General features: G+C 27.2%; 2 protein-coding genes across 2 annotated transcripts; one reads left to right on the top strand and one right to left on the bottom strand.

The window, feature by feature from the left end:
* The first annotated feature begins 112 nt into the window (after nt 1–112).
* LOC136973623 (anoctamin-7-like) lies at nt 113–15,430 on the top strand. The gene is made up of 17 exons (XM_067268356.1): nt 113–397; nt 3,960–4,041; nt 4,124–4,224; nt 4,294–4,369; nt 4,439–4,787; nt 4,867–4,908; nt 4,984–5,087; nt 8,677–8,888; nt 9,190–9,342; nt 9,411–9,447; nt 10,057–10,166; nt 10,263–10,420; nt 11,597–11,753; nt 11,824–11,953; nt 12,722–12,855; nt 12,936–13,016; nt 15,163–15,430. The coding sequence occupies exons 1-17, from the start codon at nt 113–115 to the stop codon at nt 15,322–15,324; spliced, it is 2,373 nt and encodes a 790-aa protein (XP_067124457.1). The 3' UTR covers nt 15,325–15,430.
* LOC136973632 (glycine-rich protein-like) lies at nt 7,378–8,023 on the bottom strand. The gene is made up of 2 exons (XM_067268369.1): nt 7,878–8,023; nt 7,378–7,761 (listed from the first exon to the last, which is right to left on the bottom strand). Exons 1-2 carry the CDS (start codon nt 7,887–7,889, stop codon nt 7,402–7,404), a joined length of 372 nt encoding a protein of 123 aa, XP_067124470.1. The 5' UTR covers nt 7,890–8,023; the 3' UTR covers nt 7,378–7,401.
* Nucleotides 15,431–16,484: the final 1,054 nt, after the last annotated feature.

The following is a 16,484-nucleotide window of genomic DNA, read 5'->3' as shown; positions in this document are numbered from 1 at the left end:
AAAAATTTGCGGATTAATTAGAATAATATGTGTAATCATTAATTTTCTAGTCATCTGAATGACTTGATTTTCCTATTTTTACTATTTTACTAGATATTTTTAATTATAAACGATGCCTTCTGATCAAAGAAGAAAAATTAAACGAATAGACTACGTTCTAGTATATGAAAAAATCAATTTTGAATATGGTAATGTTAGCAACAAAGCCAAAAAAGAAGAAATGATAAAAGAAAAGGAAAGAGAAATTTTTAACCAAGCTATGAAGGCGGAACGATTAGAGATTAAAGAAGAACAAATCGGAAAATATGTTTTCGTAAAGATTCATTGTCCTTTTGATAGGTTATGTGAAGAAGCTCAACTTTTAAAGATGGAATTCCCTCTGAGAGGGCTCGATTGGGTGAGTTATGTAATTCTGATTTACTTTTTTAAAACGCTTACGAGTTAGTTGAAATTATATTTTAATTTATTCAAATTAATTAAGGCAGAATATAGTAGAAAGAAAATTTTATAACGATTTAACGAGTAGATTTGTTTGTATTAATATATATAAAAAAAAAAAGAAGCCATTGTGATTGCTGACTGATAATTTATATGGAAATCTTAATATATAACACTAATATAAAACAAATTCATACCTCTGTCTTTTATTTCCTTGACTTATTCTGTTCAAGTTTTGGTCGAAATAAAGTTATTTCTTTGTATTCAATTTCACTCTTATTTACTATTTGTATTTTATTTCGTATTTGGGTTCAATTGTTAAACTGGGGAGGAAATCTTTCGTCATATAAGTTACATAATATTTTCAACTGTAATTGTGATAAATAAATAAATATAAATGAATAAATATTTAATTATATATTTTGATTTTAACTTTATAAAATGATTTTAAATATTAAAGCATAAAATAAGTTGAATGAGAGTTGTTTATTAGAGAAACTGGATTAATGTTATTATTAAATAAGCGTAGCTATTTAAGTCCAAAATATAATTTAATACTAAAATTTTTTGTATTAAGTAAATAACATTTTTATTTGAAAAAGGAATTAAAACATCGATCTGACTAGTACTAAAAACAGAGATCAATACATCCTTATATAATAAAAATTGAACGTTTTAAATATAGCTAATTTAATGTTAATTTTTTTATTTATGACTTAACGCTTTCGTGATCATTATTCCATTAATTTGAATGGAAATAACGATTATTATTAATGGAAAAATGACATATGATTATGGTTGTTTAAACATACATATAAGCCTAAACCATATATGCTTTCTCCTTACTGGCTGCAATCAGATGAATTAAAGTGGATATGTGGAGAAATACACAACTTAATGTATGTTTCCATATTAAGATATGAAAATATATCTACTTATTTAAATTTTATTATTTTAAAAAATTAATCACAAAACTAAATTTAAATTTTATTCTCAATATCAATTGGTGTTACTCAAATCGTTTTTAGTGAACTCGAACAACTAACTAATTTACTTTATATAAAAATAAACAAAAGAAACAATATTCGAACCAAAACAAATAAATATATAATTTTTATTAACAAATTTAATTTTTTTCAATTTCTAGATAAAATTTTATTATTAAGTCTGTAATTCAAAATACATTATAAATCTAGAAAAAGATATTTAAAAAAAATCAAAAGTAAAAGTTTTAATTAAGTTTTCTTTACAACAAAAATAACAGAATAATAATTATTATTTATTTGAATTTAATATAAAATTTACATGAATGTAAATTAAGTCTGCATGCGGTTGGAATGAGTTTTGTCGTTATGACATACCTGTATAAGTCAGAAGGAAAAGTTCTCAGTTGAATCTATACATGAAAATTATGAATTTCTATAAAATTTTCACATAAATTTTTACGGAATTTTTTATAAATTGAAAAACTTCAAGAAAAAGACTAAAAAATTCTTGAAATTTGATCAGTTTTTTTTTTATTTTGCGAAATAACATATTACTATATAAATAAAACATCGAATGACTTCTGTATCGATTACTATCGATATGTCAACGTTCTTTGTAAAATATCAAATAATAAAATATAATTATTAATGTATATATATATATATATATATATATATATAAACTATATAATTAATAAGCAAACATGTATTAATTAAAATTGTTTAAAACAAATCTTTAAAACATTAATGTGGTCGAATATCGTATAATGCTAACATCAGACACCAATATTTTAGATAAATCTGTAACATTGTATTAAAAATATATAATAATCTATTATAGTAACAAGTGTAAACTCAGGAACACAGTTCAAATTCAATACAAATTAATGATTTAATGTTTTTCCGTCTAAATCAATCAAGGCTTTAATAACACATCTTGTACATTTTATTTACCTAATTTTTTTGTTTTAGTTTTCTCGCCACTTTGATCATAATATTCATTTCGAAAAAACTAATTTTTTTCTCTCTCTCTCTCTCCGATTGAAGAGAGAGAAAATCTTTCTCTCAATCAAGTTTTTAGTGTCAACATCATGTGAGTGTGAATTTTGTAAAAGTCACGTTATTTCAATTCAAAAATTTCCCCCTAAAGGTGTTAGAGATAATGACCGGCACGACTCTATTATTAAAGGAAAAGTATGATGTACTGTACAAGGGCAAGCCACTATTAATTACAGGTGGAAAACATATATTTTAAATTAAATTAAATAAAAATATGATTAAAAATTGCAGTTCGGTATTGTGACGATGTCACAATAAATTGCTCGTTTAAATTATAAATGAGTAAGTCGCATACTATAGTTCACATAAATGATTCATTTAATCGAAGATAATTAGTTATTGCTTTAATTTAACTGAAAATTCGAAAAGTTATCTAAATTATTATATTATTAGATATCTATTATTAAATTGTTTATAAGTAAATCGTAGAATGAGAAACATTACGTGCATCGATTATAAACAAAGTAATTGAATCCAAAACAAAATAGAAATAAAAAAAAAAAATTAATTCCTTAGACTGTGTTGATGGTGTTGTAACATGACAGAATGAGAATGCATGTTTTGGTCAGCTTATTTCTGAAAATTCTAGAGAAAAAACGAGATTTATTGCCCTCAACGTTTCTTGTGAACAGACAAAGAAAGCAATACTAACAGATTTGCGATCACTATATTTTTTATTTTTAATCTGACAAGTGATTAAAAATTGTTACAATACATTCTAAAATTCAATTACATATCCGAATGTAAGATAATTTGTATTTTATTATTTTTACTTATTATATTTTAACATAACTTATCACGCAATACTATTAGATAAACTCTGCGTGTTGTTTAAATCATATTAAAAATTGTTTTCAAAGCTTTATTTATTTTCTATTTTAAGAAAATTAAATTATAACAGGCTTTTTAAGGGTCATATTCACAACCGAGGATCAGGAATTAAGGTTAGAAGTTAAAGAAATCGATAGTGTACAATTCTACGTATACGGCTAATTGTACAACAAAACATTACCGAATTTCTAAAAATATTGTTATAAAAAATGCCAAGAATTTTTGCGAAAATTGACACTTAAAGTAGAATATATTGTTCATTAAATTACATAAAAAGTGTAGAATTATTTACCAATAAAATCGTATTGATATATAATAATAATAATAATAATAATAATAATAATAATAATCCACAGACAGTATTGGTGTACAGGACAGGTCTTCTGACAATGGTTACAGAATACATCTATACAAAATTATAGGTACTTACTAATTACTTTTTTAATATTAAAAATTCTTCTTGATCTTAAAATCATTCTTAAATTTCTCTTCACTAAACTCTGAATAAATTTTTCTACTTTTTCAGTACATTTTTTGAGGCCAAAACTTCGATATTAGACCGCAAATTTGAGTTTATTGTACTTATATAGTTAAGAATATTTTAAAAGGATATATTTATGAATTTATATTTTCTAATTTTAATAGATCATTTCCGAAACAAATGAAAATAAAGAATCTTTTATAGGCGAGGATAATATGAAGAAAATTTTCGGCAAAGAAGAAGAACGTAAATATCATTTCATTCAATTATAAAATTTTAATTTATTGAATAACATTTTTTAATAACAAAATATTATATTACTTTGTAGATAAACACATATTTGTACCTTTTGTTAAAAGCTGTACAGATTGGTTCATTAATAAAGACGAAACAGATCAACTTTTTCTATCGTCGACGAGAAGTTTAATGGTAATAAAATATTTTTAAAAGATTTTATTCTTTGAACAAAATTGAAATTAATATAAAATATATTTACAGGTGTACCATATTTTAGTAAATATAAATGTGGGAAAAATTCTGAATGATTCAAAGTCGGATCATGCAGAAAAGAAAGGCGAGTTTTGAATTTATTATACAGTAAAATTGAATTGGCTGTTTTAAAAAACGAAATATTCCCGTCCAGGTTTATTAAATATGTTGTTAAATGGAGTTTACACGGATAGTTTTATTCTTCACGATCGATCTTCTCTAGAATCAGTTGCGATTCCAATAGAAAGTGAATGTTCTGTCATAGATTTGAGTGAAAATAATGGTGGTTCTCAACTATGGGCTTCTTCGACTAATGAAGATACTAGAAAGGTTTTGGATCATCAATGGGGCAAAATTTTTAAACGTCAACCTCTTTCATTGATACGAGATTATTTTGGAGAAAAAATTGCATTTTATTTTGCTTGGGTTGGTACTTACGTATCGTCTTTAATTGTACCTACTATTTTAGGTATTGCTGTATTTCTGTACGGAGTTGTTACAAGGTTATTTAAAATTATTGTTATGTATTGAAAATCAAAATATATAAAGACTTTGTCTTTAAAAGCTTTCGTCTCTTCACAGAGTAATCGCTGATAAAGACTTATTTTATAACAATGGAACTTTGTAAGTAATTTTGCAACATTAGTTCTTATAATGAAATATATATATATATATACTAGCAAAAATTTTATTTTACAGAATTGATGACGAAGAGTTTTACTCTTTGTATGGTCTTCATATCATTAAATCAGCTAGTGATAACAGCTTTACTGGTCTATTTGCATTTATGATGTGCATCTGGGGTAAGTTAGCAATTAGAAGTCTCGAACAATTTTTAAAAAAAAATTACAGTTAAACATACATCACAATTAACCAAACAACAGATTGATTGTAATTAAGCTTTACTGTACAGAACTTTAAGAAGCAGTTACAATGAAACTTATATTTTTCAAAAATATAAGGAAACAAAATTTTGTGAAAAAGAAATAATATATATATATATTATCACTTTAATTTATTTATTATATTATCTCTAAAATTAATATTAGCAGGTGATATATATATATATCACCTGCTAATATCTGTTTACAATCTGTGCTTATTAGTAATACGATTGTAAATGATTAATTTTTGAAAAAAAACTTAAAGTTTGCTCTCATTTCTTGGAAGAGTAGAGAGATTGGAACTTTTCCTCAGCGCTTATCAGTGCTGCTTTGCATCATTGGTAAACACTTGTGTAATCTTAAGTTGTAGCTAGTTCCTGAATTTCAACCTTTCTAGTGCCGAAACAATACATTTGAAGGATTAATAATAATTCAAATATTTTTAGAAATATCTTTCTATTATATAGAAATATATGTTTTAATTTTTACTTTATCTTAAAAAATTTAATTTTTAAAATAAAAATAATAAAATTTTAAGATTTAGTCCTATATGTGATTTCTCTACCCTGGCTTGATAAATATTCTCTTTAAAGATTTAATAATACTTCCTAATTTAACTTAAGTGTTTATTTTTGAATTTTTTTTCAATAATTTTAATTTAATTGCTTTCGGTTTTTAAATCGTTACTTATTTTATTATGTTTTTCCGCAAGAGCTTTATTAATGATTTTACAATTAGAACTATAAAATCTTTGGTATTAAATAAACAAAAATATTAAATACTATAATGTAAAATAATTTTAACATTGTTTATAGACGATATTGCTTTCGCTAATATTAATTTTAGCACGATTATTATTAATTAAAACTATTTTTTGTGGGGTCCCAGAGCACTCTCAGTTGTAGAGGTCTCCCGTAAAGACTAATGCCCGTGCAATAAAAACTAAATGCTATCATTTTTTTAAATTTATATAATTATATATAATATTATAAAAGTCAGCAAAGAAATTCTTCTATATTTTACTTTATATTTACACAGTATTTATAAATATAATCTATTGTATTTTGTGTCTTAAATCTTTTTTTTTTTTGTTTTCCTCTCTTTTTTGAATTTCATTATTATTATTATTTATGTTTTTTCTACAGAGGCCCATGGGCGCGTGCCTAAGATATCTATAAATCCGATCCTGATCAGACATTAATTAATACTTCTTTCGTTTATTAACTATTCCTAAAAGATTTTTTTATCGGAATATTCGTTGTTTTCTGCAATATACTTACTTATTCATATCATTTATAAGTGAATAAGTAGTTACATGAAAATTAAAATAAAAGAAAAAAGAATTCTGAATTGCAATTATTTCCGTTATATAAATGTAAGAATTTTTATGATAGTATATATTTTTAATATACCTTACCGGTATAATTTTTTTTCATAATCTATGCGAAACTGTTTTTCCATTTTAAATAATTGTTGCTTCTTTTTTTAGTATAAACTTATAAAAGGATCTTAAAATAAAAATCTTGTATACTTACAAAAGCTAAATAATTTAAAATATTAGTTTTTTTTTATTAGTTTTACATTTATTGCTACTTTTAAAAGATTTAAAATAATATCAAATAAAAATTTGATTAAAAACGAAAGAATTTATATCTTTGAAATATTCAAGTTGTTTAAATTATTGTTCAAATATTTTATAGTATTCACTCATAGACTTCATACAGGCCGAAGGTAAATGAATGTCTTTACTCCTAACATATTGTTATTTCACTACATTAACAATATAGTTGTATTTCTAGTGTCAATATTCAGTACTTCTTGAAAAGACAACAATACAGTTGTCTTTTCAAAAAATCATAATTTTCTCATATTGAAGAATTTTATATTATTTTATTTTGAATGGAGTGGCTTTCCTTTTTCTAATAAATACTCGAAATCTTATGTTTTATTTTGTACACTTATTACTAGTTAATTACGAGATCATAATGTTAATGCATTATTTATATCTATAACAATTTAATTTTTTAACTTAAAAAAAATTATTTTACTAATGAAGAATGATGAACTAAAATAAAAACAAATAATTTGTTTATTATTGAGTTTTGACAACTTTTATAAAGTGATAATTTTATTCTTCTCTAATTTTCTTAATGTGCATTTTTAAATCACGTGCGCGTATTCTTCGAATTAAAAAAACACAAAACCACTATTTAAGTTTCATATAAATAATTTATTAATGAAGTTTTCCAAGACCTAAACCGTAACCTCCGTAGCCGAGACCCAGTCCATATCCGAGTCCGTAGGCTCCGTGGCCGAGTCCGTAACCCAGACCAAGACCGTAACCTCCGTAACCGAGACCCAAGCCGTAACCGCCGTATCCGAGTCCATAGGCTCCATAAGCGCCACGTCCGAGTCCATAGGCTCCATAAGCGCCGTGTCCGAGTCCATAAGCACCATAAGCGCCGAGTCCTCCGTAAGGAGCGGCTCTCTGGTTATCCAGGCTGACGGTTACTGCGGCATCTCTTCCTCCAATTCCTCCGAGGTATCCGGCCATGCTGACGGCGCACAAGGCAGCCAAAACGATAGCGGCGAACTACAAAAAATAGAAAAAATCAATCTTTTACACATGTTTTGATTAAGATTTCACATAGTTTAGTGAGTACGAAATGTTAACAATACATTTGAAAATCTGCTTATCTATATGCTTACCATGGTTTTCATGGTGAATGTTATTACTTGGAGATCAAGTGAATGATCAGCCAGAGATTTTGTTCCTTTTATATACTGTACGAAAGTTAATTACCTTGATTTGTTTTCTGTTGTTTTCCGAAGGACAACGTTCGCCAAGGAAATAAACTCGAAAATCCGGTGCAATATCAGTCTGATATAGTTATTCCTATAAATGAATCTATTAATATACCAAAACCAGTAATTGGCGTACATTTTGTAAATGATCTTAAATGTAAAAATAAACATTTTGTACATATATATTTATATTTTTTATTTTATTTATTTAAGGTTAATTCGTTATTATTTTAGAAAAATATAAGTAATTAAATTTTAATTTAATATTTTCTATAAGAATTTTTTACTTTTTACATTATATTTACAAATTAAATATGCTAAATAATTAAAATTTATTTCATGAACTTAAAAGCTTTTAAAATATAACAAAGATGAGAGTTATTTTCTGAAAAATTAGGATATAAACTATAACAGTATTGTAAAAATTTTGATGTAACACTTTCAAATGATTTTGAACTTACTTTTATGAAGGTATTTATGTAAATAACGAAAGTCGTTATGTTTATACGACAGTTTTGTATTCCCTAGGCCTTTAGAACACGCTGTAAAAATATGCAGTATCTTGTGAAACACTCTGTATATAATATTTTCTTACATGAAGAATTTTTTTGGTTTATAAAATTATTTCCTGCCCGAATTATTTAACCTAAATAATGAATAAATATTGCTTTCTTTTATATTACTATTTTATTTATTTCTGCAGGTACAATATTTCTCGAAGTATGGAAAAGACAGCAAGCCAGTCTGGCACATGTATGGCACGTCGAGAATTTTGACATGGCGGAACGAGACCGTCCAGAATTTTATGGAACCGAATATTATATTGATACTATTACCAAACAAAGAAAAGAATATTATCCATTCAGACGGAGATTTTTTAAATATGTATTTTCGACTTTTGTTTTAATTATTATGGTATGTTAGATGCCTGACCTATCAAACAGGGATCAAGCAGGGACATTTGGCCTGGGCTTTATTATTTCTAACAAATATATATTCTAAAAATTATTCATTTTATTGTATTATGTATTATTTTAAAAATATAATACAATTTCCAAATCAAATTTTGTATATTTAATATACTGAGGGCATCAAAACGGTATGCGGCACGAGACTCGTTATATCTGAATGACCCTGGTTAAATGTATATATAACCAAATTAAGGATAGTTTTTTCATTTTATACGATGTAATTAATGTTAGATCTATATTATTAGATTTGTATTGTCTTCATCAGCGTAATATCCGTAGTGTTATACAAACTTTACATAGAAATAAATGTATGCGAAGACGACGAAGAGTGTAACGAATTTCATAATACTATTATCGCTTCTAATTTAAACACAATATCTATCATGATACTGGGAAAGGTATGTAATTAATTATTCAATATAAAAATGGTTTAGTCTGAACTTTAATACTTTATAATTTCTCATAGATTTATAATTTCTTTGCTGTTAAATTAACCAACTGGGGTGAGTAAGTTCATAATTTCTTTTCAACCGAATTTAAAATAATGAGAATGATCAAACAATATAATATAATATTTATCTATCTGTTGATGTAACGAGGTTAATCTTACTTTTAAAAGCAAAATAATTACTTAAAATGTTCATAAATGATAATAAAGTTTTAAGTTTTTCATAGTATAAAATTAATTCTTCATTCAAAATTCACGTTTTGATCTTCTATAAAATACGAATGAATTAGCCTTAATAATGTTTTTCTTCTTCAAACTATTCTCAAATGCTTGATCTTTTTAAATTTTTGTAATCGAATCGTGAATCATGCCATCATGCGATCGCGCGAAAGCACGACAAGATTCACGAAATAATAATAATAATAATATAAAAAATGAAACCTGAAAAACGTAATTATATAATTTGAATAAGTTTTTTAATTGTTTTATAATAAATTTATTATTATTTAGTGAAGAGAAACAGCTTCGTATAGCCTATAATTTAGGGCCTCAACAAGTTATATCAATCCTGATCTTCATTTTGATCTGCTTTGACTTCTTACTACAATCTTTATAAAGATTAAATTGTATAAAACTAATGCATTTTCGTTTTCTATATTTATAGAAAATCATCAGACTCAAAGTGCTTACAATGATGCTTTGATCATCAAACTGTTTTCCTTTCAGTTTGCTAATACATATACATCGCTGTTTTACATTGCGTTTTTTAGAAAAGTATGTAACTTTATATTACGTAATAATGTAAATTTAAGTTTTTTTAATACCTTATAAGTAAAGTAATTGACTAATTATATCATTGTTTTGTATCAGGATCCAGGAGAAAGTGGAATACTTGGATTGGGTAAAGAATATCGAGATGACTGTGAAGAAAAAGAAAATGATAACTGTATGGCACTTTTATCTTTTCAGCTTATAGTATTGATGATTACAAAACTCATTCCGAAACTTTATTACGATATTATTCTTCCGTAAGTTCAGATTCGTATGTACCGGTACTTGTTTAATTTTCTTAAATCAATGTTTCTCAACGGGGAGTAACAATTAGTTTTATGTACAAAAATACATTGGCAATCACGGCAGCCAATAATGTAAAACGTTAAAACGAAAGATAATGGAGAAATAACAAATAATAAATACCAAATTCTAAAGATTGAGAGTAAATAATGATAAGTATGTTGTCAATTTTTGGTTAAAGTCTACCTAGGTAGTCTGAATGGCCGCGCTTTAGATTGTTCGTGTCCGGACGGACTCCTCCCGGAGGGGAGCCGCCGGCAGGCCGCTGAGTGTTTAACGTCATTAGTTATTGATTCACGGTAGTTTTTGAACAAAAGAAAAAAAAAGGAAACGTCTACTAAAAATATAGTTAATCTAACCTAACCGAAACGCCGCCATTGGGACTACCTAGGTAGAATTTAATCCAATTTTTTTCTATTTTATATGTTATATTTTGTCAGGGAGAAATTATGAAAAATATTAATAACTAAAAATGTCCTTTACGGACCAATTTTCAAGAAAAAGTTTAAAAAAAAAAAACATTAGTTTAAACGAGCAATTATTTATTCTGACTTTGTCACAATGCCAGGCTGCAATTTTTCATCATATTTTTAATTCAATTAATTTAAAATATATGCTCTCCACTTTAACTTAGTAGTGGCTTGCATCCCTACATCATACTTTTCTTTTAACAATAGAGTCGTGCCGGTCATCTATTAACTGCTTTCAGGGGAAAAATTTTGAATTGAAATAACGTGACTTATTGCATCAGAAGTCCTTATATAGTTAATCTGACCTCTTGCTTCTAAGATATCCATATCTGGTCTCAGATTTTATCTATTTAACTCCGTTTTCAAGATTAAGGAAAGACGGACGGACGACAGTGAGAATTTATAGGCCTACAATTTTTTTAGATTGCAGCCCAATAATTAAAACAATAATTTTTATTCATACGATTCACAAAATTAATTGTATTAAAATGTTTAGAGCTGTTTTCATGTTTTTCTATTGTCATATTGATTTTGTTTATATGTTGCTAAGATACTAAAATTTGAAATTTTTTAAATCATAAACTCTGATTATCATGACTGTTTAAAGATTTTTACTATTTAAAATTATTAATAATTTTAATTATTACCTATATGTTACAGATGTTTAAAAAATGTATGTAAGTGTTGTACAAGATCTAATCAAATCGACATCAGTTCGACTCACCATTATTTGGTAAAAGAAATGCTTAAACCGCAAGAAGAAAATTTTCGTTTGGAAGAAATGACAGAAAAAGTTATACAATACGGTTACATTATGGTAAAATGAAGATTTTTTAAGTCTCGAAATTAATATCACACAATTTAAACTTATAGATGATATATTTCAGATGTTTGCTGCATCCTGTCCATTAGCACCGCTATTGGCTTTATTATTTAATTTATTAGATATGAGAATCGATGCCAAAAGACTTTTATGGTGGAACAGAAGACCGGTTGCATACAGAGACAATGATATCGGTTAGATAACTTGTTATTCGTGTTTATGCTTCTTAGGTAGAGTTAATCTTTCTCCTAGACGTAAAAAAGTACATGTATGATTCAGAAATATTAATTTTGCTATTATTTAAAATTTGTTTTAAAAATTTAAACATTATATTCATCTCAGTTCTCTTTTTTAACTTTTAGTTTAACTCGTAGGATTTAATATAATTTCTTACTATATTCAAACGAATATACTGGGTGGAAAGTAACTAGGCATTGAGAAATCGCTATAATTTCTATATTTCTAGTGAGAAAATGATGAAAATTATTTGACTTATAACTTACTAAATGAAAATACGGATATATACTTTAAAATTCAACGGCCACATGCTTTCCTCAGATTGTGATGTGGATGTAAGTCACTTATCTGTGCGTCCACAACCAAACATATGATTATTTTGGCTTCGAATGACAATCCTTGAGTGCTCCATATGTATTGTGGCATGACGTAACTTCACTATACACCATCCACACCTCGTAGCATGCAGCAGTTTCTGCTCGGCCATCTTTTTACTGCGCGTACAGCCTCTCTCGATCACTGCCCACATCATCGATGCGGGAATTATAAAATTTCATTGATTGCAGTACATGCACACGTACATTTTGTTATTACAAAAAGTATAATGTATTTTCAATACTTAATTACTTTTCACTCATCCTGTAGATTCAATACACCAAAAATATAAGCGCTTTTTCCATTGAAGATATACTGTATTTCATTAAAAATTAATTATGTCGTTTCAGGTATATGGCTCCCCATTATTCGTTTTATCAACATTTTAGGTACTATTACAAACGCCTTCCTGATAGCATTCACGTCTAATGCTGGAAACTATTTAGAGTTTGGTTTAGCGATGGTGCTAGTATTTATCTTTGAGGTTAATAATTCAACTTAAAAATTTTTTTATTTTAAGTTATTCTTCTTAAACACTAAAATCATACAATTTTTTTATATTAGCATTTTATATTCGCCATAAAGTTTCTAATAGATATTATTATACCTGATATACCAGAAAGCGTTATGTTGGACAGAAAAAGAGTAAGTAATTCACAATTTCAGTTTTATGCAGTAAACAACTACATATAATTTTATATTAAAAAGTAAAATTAAACACTCGCAAATTACAAAAAAAGTATTAATTTACTCTTCTCTACATATTTTGTTATTTGAATTAAAATACACAATGTATGGCCCAGTGGCGTAGCTACAGTTCTCCGGGCCCGGTGCGGAACCAGATTTGTGGGCCTCCGAAAAAAATTTTTCGGCAGGGGTATCCTTTTTCCGTAATGATAATCGGGAACGTCCAAATGAAAATAAGTACGGTAATTTTTTCTATAAATGTCGGCTTTTGAATTTATTTATTTCGTTAAAAATATTGCGTTTAGACGTTCAATTTCTTTCGTTTGATGAATGATGCGTTAGATATTTTTTTGTTTTGTTTACGTAAACGGACTAAAATATTTTTGTGTAGTGATTTATATAGTTTATAACCAGATTACAGTTGAGTTGCTGGTTTTCCTGTGTAATAGGGGCCCCAGCTTAAGCATCCAAATGCCAAATTTTGCTTTGTTCTGATTGTCGTGAAAAATTTTTCGAGTCTTTTTTTCTTGTGATTTTGAGGCCCATGGGGGCCTCAAAATCACAAGAAAAAAAGACCAGGGGTCCTCACCGGGCCCCTGGGAAGCTATCGCTTTCCAGGGGCCCGGTGAGGACCGCACCTACTGCACCCCCTACTACGCCACTGGTATGGCCATTTTCGTATTAAATAGCATCAGATTTCTCTGAAGGCTAAAAAGTTAGAGCTGTTGTATATCTTAGAACTTTGTGTTAATATTTCAAGGTATACGCAAATATTATTTGTGCATGAGGCTTTTTATTCGTCTGCTGCTGCATGATTGTCATTTTACTCTACTGGGTTGGGATGGGACTCTCCTTACTGTGACCTTTGACATTTAGCTGTGACATTCCGATCATGTTTAGGAGGGAGATTAGAGCTGATGGTCAGTTTTTTGTGTATTGTGAATCGCTTTACATCTTTGTATTCAATTCAATTTATTATTATATTATATTATATTATATTATATTACTAGCTTGTTACACCCGGAGTTACTAATCGTAAATTTGGAAAATATATGCGTTTTAACCCATTTTACGAATATTATCAGAATGCCTATGAACTTTGTGGGAAGTATGTCCTCGTAAATAGCGAGTTTTATAAAAAAAAAATTATTAGAATAAATAAAGTATTATTGAGAAATGAAAAGATCAGAGTTGTTAGACGGAAAACCAAATACTTGATATAAGCCTAAGGTTTACAATTTAACGTAACTGCCGAATTTTAGAGCTATTGGTCGAACAGCCTAGGTGTGCATAGTGAACAAAACAAAAATCCTCATTTATATATAGGTTATAGATTATTAATTATTATTTATTATATTATATTATATTTATTTGTTTATTATTTTTAAACATTCGTTTGTAACCAACAGAATATAGAACAATAAAGTACTTTGGTTTCCAACATATTCAAGTGCAACAAACATATTCACCTAACTAGTTTTATTTCGCAAAATTGTCTTCCTCGTGTTTAGGTAATCTAAATTTCCTCTAAACTTCGCTGTAATTAATTAATTAGATCTCGTTCCAGGTCAGGGTAATAGAACAAAGGAAATAAACAAGGGAAGTTAAATTATAATCATCCGGTCTTTCATTTTTCCTTCCCTGATAGTTTCTATCATATCAGAAAATTGTAAAACACTCGTGCTTATACGCAGAAAGTTCATTTTTAATTGTATTTCGAGTTTTGAATATGATCAAACAATTTGTATGCCAGCTTCATGGGGCCTAGACGAATTTGAATTAGAGGATCTCCATATGAAGTGTTAACTTCATACATTTTTCTTCGGTGGAAATATTTTCATATAAAAGATTGATTTGGAGCCCCCTGTAAGTGGAGGCCCCAGACAACTGCCCTTTTTGCCCGTAGGGTAACACGCCACTGATCTAAAACTATTAATTATAATATTAAAAATTTGTATTTTTTAGTAATAATTATCAATAATAATTATCAATAATATTTACAATGAGATAGAAGTAGGCTACTTCAATAATATATTAATTAATTTGATTTCAATAATGTATTAATTAATTTATATATAAAATTATATTAATTTTATTTTTGCAGGATCGTTTCGTCATCGCTCATTTTATGTCTGTAGTATCAGACAGTAATGAAAATGCAGACTGGGCGAAATCTCAAATTTCTGAACAGTGTCCAAAACGTTCGTTGAAACCACCAAAATCTATGAGAGTTGCAAAAAATAAAAAGTGGGACACCCCGAAATAAATTTCAAAAAATGAAGACTTCTATTAGCCTATTCATATTCCAATTTTTATTATTAATACTTATTTTATATATTTTTGTTTACTCTTTTCGTTTTTGTTTCGATTTTTTTTTTCCTTTCGCATTTTTTATTATATTTTTAACATAAAAACGAATTTTTTAAAAGATTTTAAATGTTAATTACGAAAAATACATGTATACATATTTTTCTATAATAAACATTGTTTTATTCGTTTATGAGTAGTACTTAGTATTATTGTTATATATAACATATATACGTAGGCTTTCTAGACGTTCCGGTTTGACTGGGACAATCCCTGTTTCAGTGTGTTCTAGCGACCCTGCCAGTTTGTAATTTTGGTCCGGTTAGAGAAAAGGTAACAAAAATTTATGTAAATTAATTGGAAATATCCATGGAGCAATTTTCGGAAGCACCCTAAGCCAAAAAAGGTGGCTACTCAGTTCCTCTTCCAACTCCAACGCACCGTAACCTCCTCTCTCTTCCTCATCCAAATAAGAGCAAAGACAGGATATCATGTGCCTTGAATCAGTTAGTGGTTAACTATTCTTAACACGTGTGTATTGTTTTCTCGTCGTAATTACTGAATCTTGTGTTGCGTGAAATTTAAGTGTGTTGAATTGAAGGATGCTTCCATCGCCTGTTTCGATTTGACATTGTAAAGATCTCGCAAACCTATTTATAATATTTGTACGTATAGTTTATTTGTGCTTATATTATAAGCAGATTTTTCATGTTTAATTGCAAAACTTTCAAATGAATAATTGATATGTTTGGATGTCAATAAAATTAAAATATAATTTGTTATTGAATAAAAAAACATATATAATTTATTCTTGTAATATCTCACAAATACATTATTTTTTGTCGTCTTCATATTCCTTTATAATTCGATTCTGAAAGATCACAAAATTATTTCTTATAAATCATTATTCTTGAATTTTTAAAATGAAAATTATTAAAAATAGTAATATTAGAGGTAGGTCATCTTTTCCACAATATTAGAGATATTATGGAAAGAATGACTTTAATAAAAATTTTTATAGAACTTGTTGATCACATAAAAATTTTCCATATTCTTTCGATTTACATATTTTTTCCATAACATTACTAAGTATGAATATAATAATATAGCGATTTCTTA

The sequence above is a fragment of the Centruroides vittatus genome, unplaced genomic scaffold (genome assembly GCF_030686945.1).
Source record: "Centruroides vittatus isolate TY-2023 unplaced genomic scaffold, ASM3068694v2 contig_3254, whole genome shotgun sequence".
Classification (NCBI taxonomy): domain Eukaryota; kingdom Metazoa; phylum Arthropoda; class Arachnida; order Scorpiones; family Buthidae; genus Centruroides; species Centruroides vittatus.
The sequence above is the reverse complement of the archived record's forward strand: the minus strand, read 5'-3'. Positions and strand labels throughout refer to the sequence as shown.

Coding starts and splice junctions, on each gene's coding strand:
- LOC136973623 (XM_067268356.1), top strand. CDS start 113: ATGCCTTCTGATCAAAGAAGAAAAATTAAACGAATAGACTACGTTCTA. Junction 8,889..9,189: donor CTTTTGTTTTAATTATTATG/GTATGTTAGATG, acceptor CTATATTATTAG/ATTTGTATTGTCTTCATCAG. Junction 10,167..10,262: donor ACATTGCGTTTTTTAGAAAA/GTATGTAACTTT, acceptor GTTTTGTATCAG/GATCCAGGAGAAAGTGGAAT.